Genomic DNA, 21785 nt, shown 5'->3' with positions numbered 1-21785 from the left:
CAGGTTAGGTTAGGTTTAAGTGGTAGTCTGCCATCAGACTCACTTAGACATTTTCGTTCATTGTGATACCACAGGAACAGAATAAGGAAGATTCCTTCTAGTTCCTACTGTTGAACCATCCAGATCGCTTTGAAAAGCCCAACAACTTACAAATGTACACATCCGCTAAATCAGACAGGTTCTCGGAGAAATAAGAGCCTAAAGTGTGCTCTATAGTCTCTTCTTCTCTTCAAGTCTAGATTAGGCCACATAGTTTTGGAATGCTCGCAGTCCCCTCTTTGTGACCATCTATCATTCGTTGTCCTTCTGGCCTTGTCCTGAAAACTAGAGGCATACCCACAGATTCCAGTTTCCCTGGAATGTGTAAGGTAGTTCCTAGTGTTGTAAGCTCGATATGACCAGTTCTACACTGATAGGAAAAATATGTTGCAAAATCATTCATTAATGGTATCATTATCATACACGGACGTTGTAGGAAGCGTGGATGATTTTGTGAACACGAGTTGTTCTTTCATGCACCGGCTGTTGTGAACATCATCCCTACGAATTGTGTATGTATACCAACTTTAAGTTTTAAAATATTGTGTGTGTATAGGCGGTTGTGGTGCAATGTGGTAAAGCGTTTGTTAACACAAAGTAGGATTGATGGAACACAGGTTCGATACTCAACGGCACACAAAAACTTTTTGCAATCTTTTAAAAAATGGTGCACTAAAGGTTGTCAGAATGTGAACAACTGTGGACTTTTTGTTCAACATAATTGTGATTGGCTTATAAACATCTGTGGTTGATCTTATAACATCTGCGTGTTGATTCACTTTTATGAACGAATGTGGTCGCTCTGCGGGTGTACATCTTTAAAGTACACCCCAAAGCCCACCTGGTCGTCTAGTTTGGAAACATTCGTATAGAAATCTATGTAACTTCTATTGCTAGGGATATCGTACTTCAAATCGGTTCTATCAGGAATAGTGGTACAGTACTTTTTATCAAAAAGCGGCTCAGGTAGGGTGTAATCCACACTGCCTGGAACATCGGATATTGTATCAAGGATAACCCAGTGTCCGTAGCCGACACATGACCAAAGAGAAAGTTCCCCTAGCCTCACGGCAGTGGTCGCAGCGATTTGTCTAGCCACAATGTCCAGAGGCATTAGATGTAGCTTTAAATTCAGTGCATCAGAGGGTGTCGTCCTCAGTGCGGCTATGATGCACAAACAAGCCATCCTTTAGATTCGGTTGAGTATTGAGCAGTAGGTGGACTTTTGAAGCGCTATCCACCAAACCACAACACCATATAGCATTATAGGTGTGACAACTGCAGTATATACCCAATACATGACACGCAGTCTAAACTCCCAACTTTTGCCAATGGCTCTCTTGTATAGGACAAGAGTTGCCTTTCTTGCCCTTCCCAAAATGTTGGATTTGAAGTTCAATTTCCTGTCCAGCAAAACACCCAAGTATTCTTGCCCTTTCCAAAATGTTGAATTTGAAGTTTAATTTCCTGTCTAGCAAAACACCCAAGTATTTTGCGCTTTGCTGGACAGGAAATTGAACTTCAAATCCAACAATTTGGAAAGGGCAAGAAAGGCAACTCTTGTCCTATATACCTGCAAGAGAGCCATTGGCAAAAGTTGGGGACCGCGTGTCGTGCATTGGGTATAAACTGCAGCTGTCAGACCTTTAATGCTATATGGTGTTGTGGTCTGGTGGACGACGCTTCAAAAGTCCCCCTTCTGCTCAATACTCAACCGGATTCAAAGGATGGCTTGTCTGTGCATCGCAGCCGTACTGAGGACGACATCATCTGATGCACTGTAAATAGAACATTCTCTCCTCCCAAGGTAGACTTGTATCTCCTGCTGAATAGAATTACTTCTGTCTTGCATGGATTTATACCTAGATCACTTTCGGTTGCACACTTCGCTGTTGCACGTAGAGCTTCCTGAAGAATATCTCATAGAATGCTGGGAAACTTTCCCCTAACCACAATTGCCTCGTCAGGCCTAAATAATATATTGTTAATGACTATATTCTAAAGTAGAGGATACAGTACACCTCCTTGAGTTCTTGAGGTGTTCCTCTGCTGACCCATCTTTTTAGATCCACTGATCCCAAGCCTGCCGCAATGCATCTTTTAGTAAGTAAGTTATTAATGAACTTTCTTACGGTAGAGCTAATGTCTAGAAACTTCAACTTCTTCATTATTGTCGTCAGTTTTAGATTATTGAAAGCACCTTCAATGTCAAGAAATGCTACCATTTTGTATTCCTTGACAGCGAGAGAACCCTCTATGTAGCCGACTAGGTCGTGAAGGGCGGGTTCAACGGATTTGCCTTTATCATGTGCATGCTGAATTGAATAAGGTTTATTTCAAAAAACTTAAACACGATTTTAAATATTTCTAACATTCTCTAAATGGTTATTAATTTCCACATACAGGGTGGCTGATGAAAGCCGCTACCAAAAAAAAATGTAATAACTTTTTTTCTATTTAATAATAATAATTTAATAATTAATTTAATTAATTAATTAATTAATTTAATTAATAATAATTTAATAATTAATTTAATAATTTAATTTAACATGAATAAAAGAAAAATGTATTCCATACACCGAAAAAAAAATGTAGCAATATTCATCATTGTAGCAATATTCATCAGCCACCCTGTATGACCAAGATGACTTTGCAGTTCAATTGTATAAATTTATTCTCATGTTTAGCTTCGTAGTATGTGGAATATATTTACTTTAGTGTTGTGCAATATCCAGTTACGGACTCGTTTCATAATCCAGTACAAATTCTGCCTTAATCTAACAGATTAAACGTAAACTGCATAGTAATGGAGAGTAGTGGAGAATCATTATTAAATAATGCATCATTATTGCGTGACATGCAATATGGAACACAATAGAAAAAAGTAAAACTATTCACAATGAAACAATATCGCCGATCGTTGTGGTTGACTCAGTTGATATGGGTACGGTGTTATAGAACTTTCACTCTTTAATGTGCCAATATGAGTGGAACTGATTTGAATTCATAAATAATTCATCTTGTATATTTTGCGATGCGATATTTTGCAATTCATGCGTTGTTTAGATATGTTTGAAGGGTTTATGGGTGGGCAGGAAAGTTTTAACATTCTCTTTTAACACTAGAAAGACAAACCGGTCATTTTGACGCATTCGAAATATTTTTCCAAGAACAATTTTTTGTGTTTCAAAATGTATGTAGCTTTTTATTAAATTGTTGTAAACTTTACATTTAACGCACTCTTTTATTAAAAATTTCTTTTTTATGGAGTTAAATATATCGTATACCTAGATTCACTTACCAGTCATTTTGACCCCTCGTATAAAATTGTACCACTATTCGCCAAATTTTTAAAAAATACTACTTAACCCCAAATTGTAGAAGAATATATGAACCCTTTGATCAAATGGAAGTACATTTTAGCGGTATTTCTTCGAAAAAATAACTCTAAACTTTTCTTGGGATGTATTTAATGTTTTTATAATAAATGTGATACTTTAGTAAGAATACATCTTTTATATGAATATTTGCTGAATCAATTCGCGCCGTCAGATATTTGGACATACCTTTCATTTGAACCCCATATAGCCGTGATTAGATAATTTTCTCATTTGTGTGGTTTTGGCGTGGGTTTGGGGGTGTGACAGCCCCCATTATTAGGACCTCATTTTAATGTTATATTTGTAATCTACGGATACTTTTGAGCTCCATAGTGAGCTCAAATGAAAAGTATTTGGGGTCGGGGTGACCTTCTAGGTACTTGAACCCAATTTTCAATATCATTTTCGTACTCTACTCGCATATATCTTTCATTTGAGTCCCATAATGTCCCGATCTGTCCACTTTTGATTTTGGGTGACATTTTGATGGTGATGGTCCGCCCCCTTCCAATATCACCGAGCGCTTATCACCGAGCTTAAACATTAATCGGACTGCACTCATTGATATGAGAGAAGTATCCCCTTTTCCTAAATGGAATGATCATGGGCCGCTAATTATTGCAGCAATCAATGCTGGCACCGACATCAGAAAATTTGTTCAGCGATTGTTATTTCCTTCTAATGCTGGCGACATTTGTGAGGTACCATGCCATATAAAAGCTTCTCCCTAAAGAGTTGTTGCTATGCGGCACGCCGTTCGGACTCGTCTATTAAAAGGAGGTCCCTTATCATTGAGCTAAGCTCACTAATTGATATGTGAGAAGTTTGCTCCTGTTGCTTAATGCAATGTTAATAGACAAATTTGCATTTGCAATGATTGCAACCCGAATGTTCAAACTCTACACAGGAAGGTGAATTATACGCATCGACGTATGTTCCAGAAATTTCCACCTTGGAGGAAAGGTTTGGGAGAGGCTTCACAACAACACCGAAAGGTGACGCTTTGTATTGTAGCTGCCATAAGGCAAAACGTGAATTTGGCTGTGGATTTGTGTTTAGTCGGAGACTAGAACATTGTCCCTCTCCGTTGGGTGGGAGGAAAGACACAATCAGCTTAATAGTCAAATGCTTTTAACGCGCGCTTATGGAGATCAATGTAGCCTCCACAGGGGAACGTCCGATAATGGATTAAGGCTTTCATATTTCGCCGATGGAAAAATACAAGATTTCAACGATTTGTTATTCAAAAAGCACAATGTTGTCCTCTATAAATAGAATTTAGATCAAAAGCCTTCTTTTAAGTTTGGATGAATGTATTAGCCTATGGAAATAAGATTGCTGATATCAATAAAAACCGTTGGCTGATTCTTAATTAAATTTTTTAACTTTTAAAAGAGCACCTATCAAATTGTTAATTATACCATACTAATGATAATTATAGAGGCGAATTGTGATAAATTACAATAGATATTTATTGGCTTACCGCATTTCAAAATAATGGCTAAAACTAATCATTATCATTAAATTATAGATATCATTATATTAATATAATTTTCACGTCCTCAGACGTCATGAACAAATGTGCAAGTTAATATCACTTTCTTGAAACAATAAGTTTACATCATAATAAGCATTATTAAATATGTAATTTATTTGTAACGAATTTAAAAATTTTCCTCGAATGAGATCTATAACAAGTATAATCTTATAAATCGTACTACATTTAAACAGTAATTGTAAGAAGAAAAAAAAAACCAAATGATGTATCAGTCAATCATTAAAAATATAAATTAAATAAACAATGAAATGAAATTAAAATCTAATGAGACACACACATGCAAGTTCTGCACAAATTTCCCAGAACTTTCCTATTGACCATAATTCTCTCTTAAAGTAGTGGAATATTGAAAAACCCCGCTGAATAGGTGGGCAATTAGTTTTAGAATCAATCATCAGTTAAACTGAGGCTAAAATCGACTCTCGCTTCGTTAAAATAATTCGTCATATCGTATTTGGTAATTCTAAATCGATAGAATTTCTGTGTTGTAGGAAAGGCTAAAGAAAGGCTATCACTTAAACACTGAAAGGTTTGTGGTCTGCGTTTGACCTCTGGTAGAGTGCAGACTTCAAGTCCGGCAGTGGACTTTAAACGGACTCCATAGAACCAATAAATATGGTAACAACATAGGATGTCTTGCTTTTAGTAAAACTGCGACATGCATAACTTGCCGACACGTAACTGATTCACAGAAGCTTTCTACAAGACTTTTCGACTATAAGCTCAATACGACTTTATCTTTAGCTGTATATTACATGTCTCGATTATCTTGCTTTCCTGGCAAATACCATTCCCGCTAACAAAAAGAATGTATAATAGAGGGTGGCTCGCCCTTTAGTCAAAGGCTTATGTGGCTTGAGAGACTTCCTAAGATGAGTTCGGTGTATAGCCGCGGCACAGCAATCGTCCAAAAGGCTGTGATTGCATGGTGATCATTCTACCTTCAAGAGAACAAAGGCAAACCACATCAGTGAAGCTCATTCCAAGTTTCAAACTTTCCACTTATACAACGAATATGTTGGGGTTTTAATTCTTCCCTTCTCTGTTGACCACCTCCGAGTTAGAGGGATTTTCCATTTCCAGCAATTCGCAGGACTCAAGCGATGCGGATGTTAATTTTTTGTACAAGTCTTCGGTACCATTTCTGAAACGTCTTCTGAGTCTTCAAATGAAAAACCTTTTAGACTTGCGTTGGCCTTCGAGACAACACCTTTAGTCTCACCATGGTAAACCTTTAAGAAACAACTCATTAGAATACCTTCAATCTCATCCAATCTTTCGATCAGTGGTTCAAAGATTGGAAGTGTACCTTAGTCTGCATTTGAAGGATTCTTTAGGATCCATGCATATGCTATTGGCAGCCAAAAAGGTTTCTTCTTGACCAATGGCACATGTTGGCTGATCATTGATTCCCAAAAGATATTAGTTTGAACCGGTCCCCATATCATCCTGCATCGCCACAATTTGAAAGAAGGCCTGGCAATACTGCAAGGATATCGGAGTGTTTTGATGTTAGTCCATCGACTATTATATTCCTCATGTTTCCTATTCTTCATCCTTGTTTTTAAATACCATCACCAAGCTATCATAAGCGACATTAGCAAAGATTATTGGACCGATAATACTTTGATCGTCTTAATTCTCATAGGGGGAGCGTTGCCAATTAGGACATGAATTATTCAGGGGGCTATGTTTTTACCTGACAAGGCCGATTGCATAGGTAAATGGCAGGCATGCGATCGTGAGATTGGATCAGTTTTGTCCTAAACATCGGATCCAGGTATCCAACTCAGAAGCGTCTGCCGATCAGTTGCTTGTTGGCTAGTGCAGCCTAGCAAAATCACTTCACCGGTGGCAGGCAACATTCTATCGCCTAATACTACCACCGCAGCTGTTGGGTCATTGGAGTCCATTCTAAGTATGCAGTCACCTGCGTGTGTTTGCCTCCATACCGTCATCTATCGCTTAAGGAAAATAATTCAGGGTAGCTGACACGAGGTGTTTCTAAGTTCACACCGGTATATCTGTCACAATATAAATGAGAGCTACATTATATTTGTTTAATTGCCATTACATTGCTTACATGCCATCAAGCCCGGCATCTCTTTATAGGCAAAACAAATTCTTTGCCCAGTTATATCAGGTTATGTACCATCATGGTTTGGGTGATAGAGAACATAATAGAAGTCATTGTGCAAAATTTTAGGGTATCCCTATTAAGACTCAAGAAAAAAAAAATCGAAAGATCAGTTTATATGTGAGCTTTAGCAGATTATGAACCGATTCAGACTATATTTAGCGCGTTGAAGGTCATAGGAGAAGTCGTTATGCCAAATTCCAACCGAATCAGATAAGATCTGCACACTCTAGGGCCTCAAGAAGTGCATTCGGAAGATGGGTTTATATGGGAGCTATATCAGGTTTTGAACCCATTCAAACCATACTCAGGACATATATTGGAGGTTGCAAAAGAAGTCATTGTGCAAAGCTTTAGCCAAATCAGATAAGAATTGCGTCCTCCAGACGATCAAGTAGTATAATCGGGGCATCGGTTTATATGGGAGCTGTATAATTTTGGACCGATGCGGACCATACCATTGGCACAGTTGTTTGGAAATTATAACGAAATGCCACGTGCAAAATTTCAGTCAAATCGAATAAGAATTACGCCCTCTTGAGGCTCAAGAAATTAAGATCCGAGATCGGTTTTTATGCTAGCTATACTAAAATATGGACCGATTTACCCCATTTACAATCCCAACCGACCTGGACTAATAAGAAGTTTTTGTGCAAAATTTCAAACACCCAGGTTCACTCCTTCGAAAGTAAACGTAGGTGTTTAGACGGGTGGGCGGACAAATGGACGTATGGACTGATGGACTGACGGACGGATGGTCGGACAGTCAAGAATATATATATATGTTGGGTCTCAGGTCAATATTTCGATGAGTTGCAAGCGGGATGACGAAATTAGTATACCCCCATCCTATGATGGAGGTTATAAAAAAGGAAGATATTCGTAATCGAGTTGTTGCGTAATAGCGTAATTGCGTTATATTTGGCTGGAAAATCACAACCGGCTGTTGTTGGCGAACTCAAACACCTCAAAGTGAGCCTAAACAAAAATTTTGCAAATTCAGTTCAGTTTAAGTTCAATGATTATAGCCGAGTCCGAACGGAGTATCACAGTGCGACACCTCTTTGGGGAGAAGTTTTTACATGGCATAGCACCTCACAAATGTTACCAGCATTAGGAGGAAAAACCACCACTGAAATTTTTTTTCTGATGGTCTTGCCAGGATTCGAACCCAGGCGTTCAGCGTCATTGGCGGACATGCTAACTGCCATGGCTAAATTAGAAATTTTTTCTGAGTCTTTCCTTAAACTTAACAACGGATCTGTCTCATTTCCTTTGGGTATTACAAACAAATTCACAAGTTATTGTACCCTCACCACAGTAGTAGTGTGGTCATTATAATTTTATTCAAATTTAGTAAAAATTTCCTCTATTTGTAAATATGTCTTTCTTTTTTGTGTACTCAGCGTTTAAAACCCTTCCTTTTTATCAAATTTCGATTTCAGAAAAGAAAACCGTACTTAAGGGAATATCGGGAACATTTCGGTCAGGAGAACTTACAGCCATTATGGGCCCATCGGGAGCAGGCAAATCAAGTCTTATGAACATCTTAACTGGATTTACGTAAGTTTCTCTATTAACGTTTTATATTCCTACGCTAATCTTACGTAATTATATTTGAATTTTTAGAAAAAATGGCGTTACCGGAAACATCAAATTTGGCAGTGCTGCCAAAGCACGCAAATTATGCTGTTACATAATGCAGGATGATCATTTCTATTCCTGGTTCACTGTGGAGGAGACCATGATGTTGGCTGCCAGCTTAAAGATATCAAATAATTCCATGCCCATAAGGGATCGAAAATTATTGGTATGCTTAAAAAGGCCAATGAGCTTCAGGTTCACTATATATAATTGTTTTATTTTCTTTTTCATCCACAGATTGATCAAATTTTGGATACTCTTAAGCTGACAAAGACAAAGCATACGCGATGCAGTCGATTATCCGGTGGCCAGAAAAAACGTTTATCTATTGCCCTGGAGTTGATCGATAATCCTGCCGTATTGTTTTTAGATGAACCCACCACGTAAGTGTTTACTGCAAAGTTAAATTAGTTCTAAACAAGATTCGGCAGCGCCGAGACTTAGGTACCCACCACCATGGATTCCCCAAAAATTTTAACCTGTTAAACTTGAATAGTTTTCATTTGAATTATTTTATAACAATGGCATGGGAAGTTGATTGCGGCTTCTATGGTCTCAAGATCGGGGGTGTCGGTATTTAAGGGAGTCTTACTTTACTTCAATTGCCTTTGACAAAACATTTGTCCCGTTAATCGAAAATAGAATAACTTTTCAAGCGTCTCGATTTTCTGCGATCGTTCTCCAATCTGGAGATGTCTTTCGGCACTTGATCTTTCCATCAAAGTTATGGTTGTCCCGGCTGGCGTGTACAACAGTTAATTTGAATTATCGTTTTCAACAAATTAAATTTTTTTGACCAAATCCCAAAAATACACTTCTTTCACATATTTTGGCTATATAACATTAATTCAATTATCAGATGTTAACCCATGCTGCAGCAAAGTCATTGTAAATTTTGTCACCAACCCAAATCATGCATCACAAGTAAAAGCGTGCTAAGTTCGGCCGGGCCGAATCTTATATACCCCTTGGATCGCATTTGTCAAATTCCTTGAATTACTTCTTTCAATATATATTTATATATAAGCTACATCAAGTTATTGATCGATATGAACCGTACTTGTCATGGCTGTTAGAAGTCATAGAAAATACCACCCCCAAAATTTCAGGCAAATCGACTAAAACTTGCAGCATCCAGTGGCTCAGAGTGTCGAGTTGGGAGATCGGTTTATATGGCAGCTCTATCAGGTTATTAACCCATTTATATCATACTTGGCACAATTGTTGGGATCGATACCAACGACGTATCTAAAATTTCAGCCAAATCGGATAAGAATGACGCCCTCTAGAAGCTCAAGAAGTCTAATCGGGAGATTGGTTTATATGGCGGCTATATAAGGTTATGGACCGATTACAGTTATTGAAAGTGATACCAAAACATCTCTTGCAAAATTTCAGTCAAATCGGATAGGAATTGCGCCATCTGGAGGCTCAAGAAGTCGAGACCCAAGATCGGTTTATACGGCAGCTATATTAAAACATGGACCCATTTGGCCCATTTACAATCCCAACCTACACTAATAAGAAGTAAAAATGCAAATTTTGCCCATGAACATTCCACTAACGAACAGGGGCAATCTTTTCACATATCAATGAGTAAAGTTCGATTCAAGTTTAAGCTCAATGATAAGGGGCCTCCTTTTTATAGCCGAGTCCGAACGGCGTGCCACAGCGCGACACCTCTTTGGAGAGAAGTTTTATATGGCAAAGTCCTCACAATTGTTGCCAGCATTAGGAGGGGAAAACCACCGCTGAAAAGTTTTCTGATGGTCTCGCCAGGATTCGAACCCAGGCGCTCAGCGTCATAGGCGAACATGCTAACCTCTGCGCTACGGTGGACTCCATAAGAAGTAATTGTGTAAAATTTCAAGCGCCTAGCTTTACTCCTTCGATAGTTGGCGGGCTTTCGACAGATAGACGGACGAACATGACATTTTAAATTTCTAAGAGTTATGGCCATCCGTTCATATGGTATATTTTTTACTAGTTTTTCGATTTTATCTATTGTGCGTCGTCATACAGCTTATACCGTTAATGATACGGCGCCGATACTCTCCATCTATCCAAACTGGTCCATAAATTTTATGAAGAATCCTTCTCTTTATCTGCTCGGGTGTACAAAACGTTGTGGGAGTTGATACTATCCATTTTGTCTTATCTACATTTACTGCCAGACCCACTTTCAATGATTCTCTTTCGATTCTTTCAAAGGCTGCACTTACTCGTATAATCTTCTCCAGCAGGATTTTAAAGAAATCAAACGATAAGCTGTCTGCCTGTCTGAAACCTCGTTTGGTATTGAATGATTCGGAGAGAACCATCATCCTGCAGAGTCTTATTAATTTTACCTTTGAACGCCCTGCCGAAATCGACTTTGTGGTCAACGAAGAAATGGCAAGAGTTGACCAGTCCTTCTCGGATCTTTTGCAGGATTTGGAGAAGTGTGAATACCTGGTCTCTGGTGGATTTACCAGGTCTAAAGCCGCATTGATAGGGCCCAATCATCTAATTGGCTTAAGGATTTAATCTTTCACACAGTACGCTCGAAAGTATCTTGTATCTATAAGCGTGTCGTCCTCGATCATAAATAGTTCAGGGGACAACCCATCGGCTCCTGTTGCTTTGCAGTTCTTCGGTCGGTTCACTGCTACTTGGACCTCATTCTGACTAGGAGGTAAACATTCTATACCATAATCAGCAGGAGTATGTGCCTGCACCAGGTTAGGTTAGGTTGAAAAGATGGTGCGGATATTAATCCACCCCATACCGCTATGGTCATACACCTAAGCCTGTAATCGGCTTGTAGTGCGCTCTAAATACTAAAAATGTAACCTAGAAAAAGAAAATCTAAGTTAGGAATTCTGTGCAAATTACAATAATTACAAAAGCCTTAATGGTTTTTAATGCCACGCCCTTAAGTTGGTTCATGTCTGGTATTGTGTCCCCACCTAAGTGTCGGTATCTGTTAACCGCGAAGGCCAGCCAATGGCATGGGAAAGTCTCATCATCTTCCCCGCATACCCTACACATGCTGCTATCACTTGCCACACCGATTTTGCATAAGTGAGCTCGACAGTCCTATGTGTTCCGTCATAATACCAAAAGCTATACTGACCTCCTTCTTACTTCCTTTCAGTAATAGCCTCGTCTTCTCACGACTTGGATCTGCCCATAGGATTTTCACCGTCCTCCCTGCATAAAAACCATCGGTTTAATGTTTGATTCTTTGGTAAAATTTCTGGATTGCATTCTGATTCCTGTACATCTCAATTCGCTCACGCACTCACGTCTTTCAATTTCCTTTTCTTTCTGCGGAATAGATGTTTCTCCTCTCTCCTTCTCTTTTACCGGACATATTTTCCATCATAATATTTTAGTATGAGATTTTAGCGCATAAATGAGAATGAGATTTTAGCGCAAAGGCAGAAGGTAGATGGACTTTCTTAAAAATTTATTTTTTTGAAAAATTTAACAATTATAGTTACAATTATAGTAAATGTTACCCAACAATGTATGTGCCTTAGAAATTCTTGTTGTGTTTTCTTTTGCCTGGCAGCCATTTGTGTGTTGCTCTAATGATTATCATAGGACATACCAGCATTTTTGAACCGAAACTTTAAAAATTGCCACTTTCCGACTACTCTTTGCTCAGTCAAAACAAAAAAGTAAAAAATGATGTGTGTGATAATGTGTCCACACCAGTGACGAGCACACAATTGCAATTTTTTGCTAGCATATGGATCTGCTTGGGATTATTTTCTTGTGTACGTGCAAAGTAATGTGAAATAGAGTGAGTATTTTTGCCAACCACTGGTCTATGCGCTCAAAAACTCCCTCTATCTCTCTCGTAGGAGAGACACACGAGAAAATTATTGGTCCAGTGCATGAATAATCGTTTGCGGCTATAGAAGCTTTTTTGCAATTAAAGAGATTTTGGTTTTACAACAAAAGGAAGGTCCTTTTACCAAGACGAAGCTGCCAAAGGGCTAACAATAAACTGGGTTATTTACTTTAAATAGTACTACGGTTATGGCTATCGTTTGATATGTTGAAGCAAAACGTTACTCGGTTACAATAAAAGCAAAACTTCGTGATAAAACTATTTTGTTTGTCGTAAAAATTTCCAAAACTTTATTTTTTTTACGTGCAGTAGTGACCACAATTTTCAATACAAAATGTTAGGCATCTTTACCAATTTCGCAGTAACAGAAGAATTTTGGCAGTTTTTGATTTTGAATTATGGGCAAGTCCCAACGACCTACATTGATATGAAGTATCGGTGCAAAATTTCATGCGAATATATACACTTTTTAGGGTCTCAGAACAAAATTTCGAGTTGTTACAAACAGAATGGCAAGATTGGTATACCCCTCATCCTATGGTGGTGGGAATAAAAATAACTTTGTATGTCATTAATCTCAATTTATTATACCTTTCACCATAGGATGGGGGGTATACTAATTTCGTCATTCCGTTTGTTACACCTCAAAATATGCGTCCAAGACCCCATAAAGTATATATTCCTGATCGTCATGACATTTTAAGTCGATCTAGCCGTATCCGTCCGTCTGTCGAAAGCACGCTAACTTTCGAAGGAGTAAAGCTAGGTACTTGAAATTTTGACTTCTTATTAGTGTCGGTTGGGATTGTAAATGGGCCAAATCGGTCCATGTTTTGATATAGCTGCCATATAAACCCATCTTGGATCTTGACTTCATGAGCTTCTAGAGGGCGCAATTCTTATACGATTTGGCTGAAATTTGTGTTCTGGTATGACTTCCAACATTTCTGCCAAGTATAGTCTATATCAATCCATAACCTGATATAGCCGCCATATAAACCGATCTCTCGAATACACTTCTTGAGCCTCTAGAGAGCGCAATTCTTATTCGATTTGGCCGAAATTTTGCATTAAGTGTTTTATTTTGACTTCCAACAACTGTGTCTAGTATGGTTTAAATCAGTCTATATCCTGATATAGCCGCCATATAAACCGATCTTCCTTTTAGACTCCTTGGGCTTCTAGAGGGCGAAATTTTTATCCAGTATGGTTGACATTTTGCACATGTCATTTTGGTAGGACTTCCTACAACTGATCTTTCTATTAGACTTCTTAGGCTTCTAGAGGGCGAAATTTTTATCCAGTATGGTTGAAATTTTGCACATGTCGTTTTGGTATGACTTCCAACAACCGTTCTAAGTATGGCCCAAATCGGTATATAGCCTGATATAGCTGCCATATAAACCCATCTCCCAATTTGACCTTTTGAGCCTCTGGAGAGAGCAATTATTACTCGATTTATCTGAAACTTTGGAGGTGGTGTTATTCTATAACTGGTGTTTTTCTATTCTAAAAAGTCATTTAAAGAACTTGCTTTTTCATCAATTGATCTTGGAATTGTAACTTCATTATATTTATACCATATTTGTTTTATGCTTTTTTTACTTCACAGAGGCCTTGACAGTTCCACCTCGTTTGATACCATCAAGCTTCTACAAACACTGGCCAGTCAAGGTCGTACCATTGTCTGCACCATTCACCAGCCGTCCTCGAATATTTACAGTCTCTTCAATCAGATCTATGTCATGAGCAAGGGCTATTGTTCGTATCAGGGCACCCCGGATCGGACGGTAGACTATTTTAAATCGGTGGGCTTAGAATGTCCACCTTACCACAATCCTGCTGATTTTTGTAAGTAGTTGAGGTTGAAACGACCGAAAAAAACGTAAAGTAACTCCACGAATTTTGTACGATTTTCAGTGCTCGAGTGTGTTAATGGTGATTTTGGCGATTATACCAGTGCTTTGACAGAAGCTGCAAAAAAACCGGAATGGCGCCATGATTATGATCGCAGCAGGTCTGCTATAACCGCCAGTGAGAAAATTTCGGAAGCTTTAAGTGCAACAAACGGCAAACATTGCCCTTCTCAGCAAACACCAACCAGCAGTCATATCTATCCCCCGCCAGAATGGATGCGTCTGTGGCTTTTAATTGGACGTTGTCATGTACAAATATTCCGCGATTGGGTAAGATCTCTCGATATTGAACTCTGTACTGTAATTGAAAATGCTCACTCTTTACTCTCATTCAATGCAGTCCCTGACTCACATAAAGTTACTAATGCACATTTTATGCGCGATTCTCATTGGTCTACTGTTCGGTGATTCCGGTTCAAATGCCGATAAACAATTGTCAAACTTTGGTTCTTTTCTCGTCCATTCCCTGTATCTGTGGTATACCACCATAATGCCCGGAGTTTTGAGATGTAAGTTGGAATTGATACTCTCCCCCAAGAAAATGCTGCAACTTTTGTGTCTACTTGTTTTTCAGTTCCTCAAGAAATAGCCATCATCAAAAAGGAATCATTTAACAACTGGTACAAGCTGCGTACATATTATTTGGCCACACTGATTACCTCAACGCCCGTTCATGTAAGTAGTACACCAATTGGTTGTCAAGAGCTTGATTAAATCATACTTTTTCGCTTCTTTTAGATTATTCTATCCTCGGTGTACATGACAATCGCCTACGTTATGACAGATCAACCACTTGAATTGGATCGATTTGTTAAGATGATCCTAACGAGCATGATACTCACTGTATGTGCGGATGGCTTGGGTATCTTTCTAGGAACGATATTGAATCCTGTGGTAAGTTTCCATCTTGCACACAATTTGTATACCCTCCACCATAGGATGGGGGTATACTAATTTCGTCATTCTGTTTGTAACTACTCGAAATATTCGCCTGAGACCCCATAAAGTATATATATTCTTGATCGTCGTGACATTTTATGTCGATCTAGCCATGTCCGTCCGTCTGTCTGTCGAAAGCACGCTTACTTTCGAAGGAGTAAAGCTAGCCGCTTGAAATTTTACACAAATACTTCTTTTTAATGTAGGTCGATTGGGATTGTAAATGGGCCATATCGGTCCATTTTTTGATGTAGCTGCCATATGACCCGATCTTGGGTCTCGACTTCTTGAGCCTCTTGAGGGCGTAATTTTTATCCGATTGGAATGAAATTTTGCACATAGTGTTTCGCTGTGACTTTCAACCACTGTGCCAAGTATGGTTCAAATCGCTCTATAACCTAACATAGCTGCCATATAAACCAATCTTGGGTCTTGACTTCTTGAGCCTCTAGAGAACGCAATTCTTATCCGATTAGAATGAAATTTTGCACATAGTGTTTCGCTATAACTGTGCCAAGTATGGTTCAAATCGGTCTATAACCTGATATAGCTGCCATATAAACCGATCTTGGGTCTTGACTTCTTGAGCTTTTAGAAGGAGCAATTCCTATCCGATTTGGCTATATTTTTGCACGTGGTGTTTTGGTATCACTTCCAACATTTATGCGAAGTATGGTCCAAATCGCTCCATACCCAGATATAGCTGCCATATAAACCGTTCTGTGATCTTGAGTTCTTGACCCTCTAGAGAGCGCAATTCTCATCCGATTTGGCACAGATTTTGTACAACGGCTTCTCCCATGGCCTTCAACATACGTGTGCAATATGGTCTGAATCGATCTATAGCTTGACACAGCTCCCATATAAACCGATCTCCCGTTTTTGCTTCTTGAGCCCCGAATCGGACTATAACTTAATATAGCTCCTCCACCTCCTTCTCCGTCCATATTCATTATTCTTCGTTTACCTAAAAAGAGATACTGCGCAAAGAACTCGACAGATGCGATCCATGGTGGAGGGTATATAAGATTCGGCCCGGCCGAACTTAGCACGCTCTTACTTGTTTTGTTTCAAATGTGTGCCTTAAGGAAATTGCTAACCCGTCCCCGCCGAACGAGGGTGCGTCTCCGCATGCACTGAAAAAGTGTTTGTCCCAATTTTAAGGATTCGAGCCAAAGATTAGCAAACTTTATTTATAGAATATCAATTTTCCATTCTCGTCAAGCTCCTATAGATGAGTCAGCTCGTTCCGGTCCAAAGTTCTGATCGCCGCGGGAACAGGGCGGCCATTGGTTATTCAAAGAGGCGATTAACTCGCCTTGTCATATCGAGCATCATAGGCACTCAATAGTTGTGCAAAAGCCGGTGCCGCCTGACCTCTCACTGAGACTCTCCGCTCGATACCCCTTATTGTCCGCGACTGCCTTTGCAGCTACTTCGTATGGAGCATTCCACTATCCGCAACCTGTGGACTCGCCCGGTCGCTCGCAGTTATGCTTCTCGTGAAAGTAATGAACACCAAACAGTTCGGACCTCAATGTTCGGGCCTGTGTGGTGCTCACAGATATGCCATGTCGGAATGGTCATATCTGTGAAACGGATGGTCATGTCCGTTAGTAAATAGGAAATTAAAGATAGCATCTAGCTGAGCCGAGCCCGCTCCGCTGCGCCTTCGTTTACAATATATGGAACAAAATTATCTTTTGAATATTTATTTTCGACAATTAAAGAGCTTTAGTGCGATATCATGCTACGAAAATGGTATATGTACATTAGGGTGGTTTTATCTCAAAGGATAAAATCGATGTTAATTTTTTTTGGGCGTCTCCCCCTAAAATATTTCATTTTGTCCGATTTCCAAAAGTTAAGTACAATTGTAAGATATAAACACGTGCTGCTGGGGCCTCAAGGCTATTTGGCGACTTTGGGAACTTCGGGGACCCATATCTCTGAAACGGCTAAAGCTATTTACCCGTATCATACATCAAGTTAGAGACCATTCTCTTTTTAATATCGAAGGACGTACGTAGTACTGAATTCGAGATAATGAAGCCAATGTCCCAAAAAACGTGCTTGTGCTGATAGTCAGTTTGTCGTTTTTGTACTCATCACCATAGCATAGGGGGTATATTCATTTAGTCATTCCGTTTGCAACACATCGAAATATCAATTTCCGACCCTACAAAGTATATATATTTCGGATCGTCGTTAAATTCTAAGACGATTTAACGATGTCCGTGTGTCTGTCCGTCTGTTCGTCTGACGGTCTGCCCGTCCGCCCGGTGTAATCACTCTACAGCCTTCTAAAATTGAGATATTGAGCTGAAATTTGGCACAGATACGTCTTTTTCATGCCAGCGTGCATCAAAGTGCATTAAGTTCTTGAACGGGCCAAAAAGGGCCATATTTGAATATAGCTGCCATATAGACCGATCTCCCAATAAAGGATCTGAAGCCCATAAAAGCTTTATTTATCAACCGATTTCGCTGAAATTTGAAACAGTGAGTAGTTATAGGCCTCCCAACATCGGACCTAAATGGGGTTCTGATCGGACTGTATTTAGATATAGCTACCATATAGACCGATCTGCCGATGAGAGGTCTAAAGCCCATAAAAGCTTTATTTATTACCCGATTTCACTAAAATTTGAAGCAGTGAGTTGTTTTGAGCCTCCCCATATCCGACCTTAATATGGTTCAGATTGGACTATATGTAAATATAGCTACCGATCTGCCAGTAAAGGGTCTGGAACCCATAAAAGCTCCAAGGTTAGTAAGCTCATTCCGGTTCATGGGACCAGGCGAGTATCATACGCACTCAGTATGTAGGAAAGAGCCGGTGCCGGTAAAGATCGGACTAAATTGTGGCTTCTACAGTAGAGCTGTACCTTGATCACAGACTGACATAGCTAAACCGAATCAGGAAGTGATTATAAGTCGATCGGTATACTTATCAATGGGTCTAGCTCATCAATGGGTCTTAGTGTTGCAAACCAATGCACAAATTAGTAGGGTATAAAAATAACAAACAAAACAGTAAACGTTTTCTAAGACAATCCAGCCATATCCGCCCGTCTCTCTCTTGAAATCACACTAAAGTCACAGAAAATATTTGTAACCATATGCAGGCTATATTCGATGATAAAGCCGTATTGAAACTTCTGTCCCGATTAGATATCTTGATCCCATAAAAGGCGTACTATTGATCCGATTTTGCTGAAAGGTGAGTTGTATTAGGCCCCTTGAATACGACATATAGCTGATGTGATGGTTCGGTCCGATCGAACTTTATGCGTTTTTACTTGTATTCTTTCCCATAGAGCAATTGTTGTCACTATATATGGGTGTTATAAGAGTTATTGAAGTAATTTCGAATTAACACTTTTCTACTTTTTTACTTGCAGAATGGTACATTTGTTGGAGCCGTGGCCACCTGTTTTATGCTGATCTTTTCCGGTTTCTTAATATTCCTCAACCACATGTCCGACTTTATGCGAATGATTTCGTACGTCTCACCCATTCGTTATGGCCTGGAGAATATGGTGTTGGCCATGTATTCAAATAATCGCCAGGACACAATTTGTCCCGATGATGTGCTATATTGTCATTTCAAGTAAGTTGCATATACATAAACTAGCTAAAAATTTCCCCTGATTAATGTTCTTCGTTTTAGGAACGCCGCCACGGTTTTGAAAAGTTTCGGCATGGAAAATGGCAACTATGGCATGAATCTCACAATATTGGTAGTGCAAATTTTATTCTACAAAAGCTGTGCATATTTCACATTGAGGCGTCAAGTAAAGCGCCAATAAGGATAAGGAATGGAAACTTTGCCAACTGCACAATTTCGATGCCACAAATTAGTATTACAAAAAGTAGACAAATATGCATGTTTTTTTTATTAGATTATGACGATGTTAAGTGAATTAGCCTATGAGAAAATTTTCAACCTGACATGGGAGGACAATTAATTTATTAACTCATAAGGGGACTTTTTGATAAGTACAATCGACTAGCACATACAGTAGCGGACAAAAATGTAGCAACACACTTAAAGCTTCTAACTTGGAAATCATCATAACAATGGATTGTTTTGCATGTCTTGTTGCTGACTGCTGTGATGTTTTCATGGGAATTGACTATTCAATCATATTAGAAATTAGTGCCTTATTGTCAACACGTGGAGTAATACTTGGCCAATGACTCGATTACTCCATTTTACAGAAAGTTTAATGAAAATGTTTGCATCGATTATAGAAAATAGATATAGAATATGGGGTGCAGTTATGAACCAACCGCCTTATTCACATTAAATGTGGCTTTAATATTAATCGAATGGTTTTGTTAATGGTGTTTTTATTTTTTAACTATTTTATTCAAACTAATTGGAATCTTGCTTTCTACTATATGACAGATGAGACGACAAAAAATATACAAACAATACCTTAGTTCTAGCTCAGGTCACTCATTGTATTGATGGCTTTTTCTAATTATTTTTACAACAACTCTACTTTTAAGTATCTATGGTTAGTTATGGATTGTGATAACACTTTGTTACATAGTAGCTTTTATCTACGTTCGTTATATCTTTATAAATAATTTTTATTTTTGCGCTTTTACCAATAACTAAAATTGTCATGTACTTATAATGAATTTCGCATACACCCGGTGTATTCGTACTCTGCATAAATGGTGCACAATATACCCATTAACATAAATAATAAATTCAACGAATTTGGTAATAAATTTAAATGAAAACAAGTGTACTTGAATTATTTTCTGCTTCCCTGCCTTAGCGGATCTGTTTGAAATGGCAATGCTATTAGCTTAAGAAACAACAACATGATGAACACATGACAGACAGCATCTCTTCAACAAACTCAACAGCATGTTTCAATTATTTTTGGTCAAATGTTTATCCGAGACAACCACCGATAACATATAGCATAGCATATTAAACTCAACAAGTAAGCAGGGAACTCTGTTCTGCTTTCAGAATAGTTGCACAGATAAATTATCGATAAAGAATTTGTACTTCGCACATAAACTGGTTGGTGGCGCTAGTGAATATAGATAATCTAAGAACATGTCGCAAGCAGAATTCTGCTCTCGATGGCATGCAGTTGGCGTCGTTTGCATTTTCTAAATATGCACTATTTCCTTTGCAGTGATGGAAACTATGGAGTAATGTACGTATATAGTGTTTCGGTAGTCGTAGCTTCCAATGTGTGTATCTTTTTATACCCTCCACCATAGGATGGGGTGTATACTAATTTCGTCATTCTGTTTGTAACTACTCGAAATATTCGCCTGAGACCCCATAAAGTATATATATGTCGATCTAGCCATGTCCGTCCGTCCGTCTGTCGAAAGCACGCTAACTTCCGAAGGAGTAAAGCTAGCCGCTTGAAATTTTGCACAAATACTTCTAATTAGTGTAGGTCGGTTGGTATTGTAAATGGGCCATATCGGTCCATGTTTTGATACAGCTGCCATATAAACCGATCTTGGGTCTTGACTTCTTGAGCCTCTAGAGTGCGCAATTGTTATCCGATTGGAATGAAATGTTGCACGACGTGTTTTTTTTGTGGTATCCAACAACTGTGTCAAGTATGGTTCAAATCGGTCCATAACCTGATATTGCTGTCATATAAACCGATCTTGGGTCTTGACTTCTTGAGCCTCTAGAGGGCGCAATTCTTATCCGATTTGAATGAATTTTGGCACGACGTGTTTTGTTATGATATCCAGCAATTGTGCCAAGAGTGGTTTAAATCGGTCCATAACCTGATATAGCTGCCATATAAACCGATCTTGGGTCTTGACTTCTTGAGCCTCTAGAGTGCGCAATTCTTATCCGATCGGAATGAATTGGCACGACGTGTTTTGTTATGATATCTAATAACTATGCCAAGTATGGTTCAAATCGGTCCATAACCTGATATAGCTGTCATATAAAGGGATCTGGGATCTTGACTTCTTGAGCCTGTAGAGGTCGCAATTGTTATCCGATTTGCCTGAAATTTTGTACGACGGATTCTCTCATGACCATTAATATACTTATATATTATGGTCTGAATCGGTCTATAGCCCGATACAGCTCCCATATAAATCGATATCTCTATTTTACTTCTTGAGCCCCCAAAGGGCGCAATTCTTATTCGTATTGGCTGACATTTTACACAGGTCTCCAACATATAATTTAATTGTGGTCCAAACCGGACCATATCTTGATATCGCTCTAATAGCAGAGAAAATCTTTTCTTATATCCTGTTGTGCCTAAGAAGAGATGCCGGGAAAAGAACTCGACAAATGCGATCCATGGTGGAG

The 21785-nt window shown here is 38.9% G+C and overlaps 1 protein-coding gene across 1 annotated transcript in view; it reads left to right on the top strand.

Annotated features, from left to right (window-relative positions):
* LOC106090852 (ATP-binding cassette sub-family G member 1) overlaps nt 1–20215 on the top strand; it is a 106701-nt gene extending 86486 nt beyond the window's left edge. The window contains exons 4-13 of the mRNA XM_013257187.2: nt 8560–8677; nt 8744–8924; nt 8996–9141; nt 14212–14450; nt 14520–14785; nt 14856–15024; nt 15090–15190; nt 15254–15409; nt 18859–19067; nt 19128–20215. Coding sequence (XP_013112641.1) covers nt 8560–8677; nt 8744–8924; nt 8996–9141; nt 14212–14450; nt 14520–14785; nt 14856–15024; nt 15090–15190; nt 15254–15409; nt 18859–19067; nt 19128–19266 — 1724 coding nt within the window. The 3' untranslated portion in view covers nt 19267–20215. The remainder of the gene's footprint in view (nt 1–8559; nt 8678–8743; nt 8925–8995; nt 9142–14211; nt 14451–14519; nt 14786–14855; nt 15025–15089; nt 15191–15253; nt 15410–18858; nt 19068–19127) is intronic.
* Nucleotides 20216–21785: the final 1570 nt, after the last annotated feature.

Source organism: Stomoxys calcitrans, chromosome 3 (assembly GCF_963082655.1).
Source record: "Stomoxys calcitrans chromosome 3, idStoCalc2.1, whole genome shotgun sequence".
In the NCBI taxonomy this organism is placed as follows: Eukaryota; Metazoa; Arthropoda; class Insecta; order Diptera; family Muscidae; genus Stomoxys; species Stomoxys calcitrans.
The sequence above is the reverse complement of the archived record's forward strand: the minus strand, read 5'-3'. Positions and strand labels throughout refer to the sequence as shown.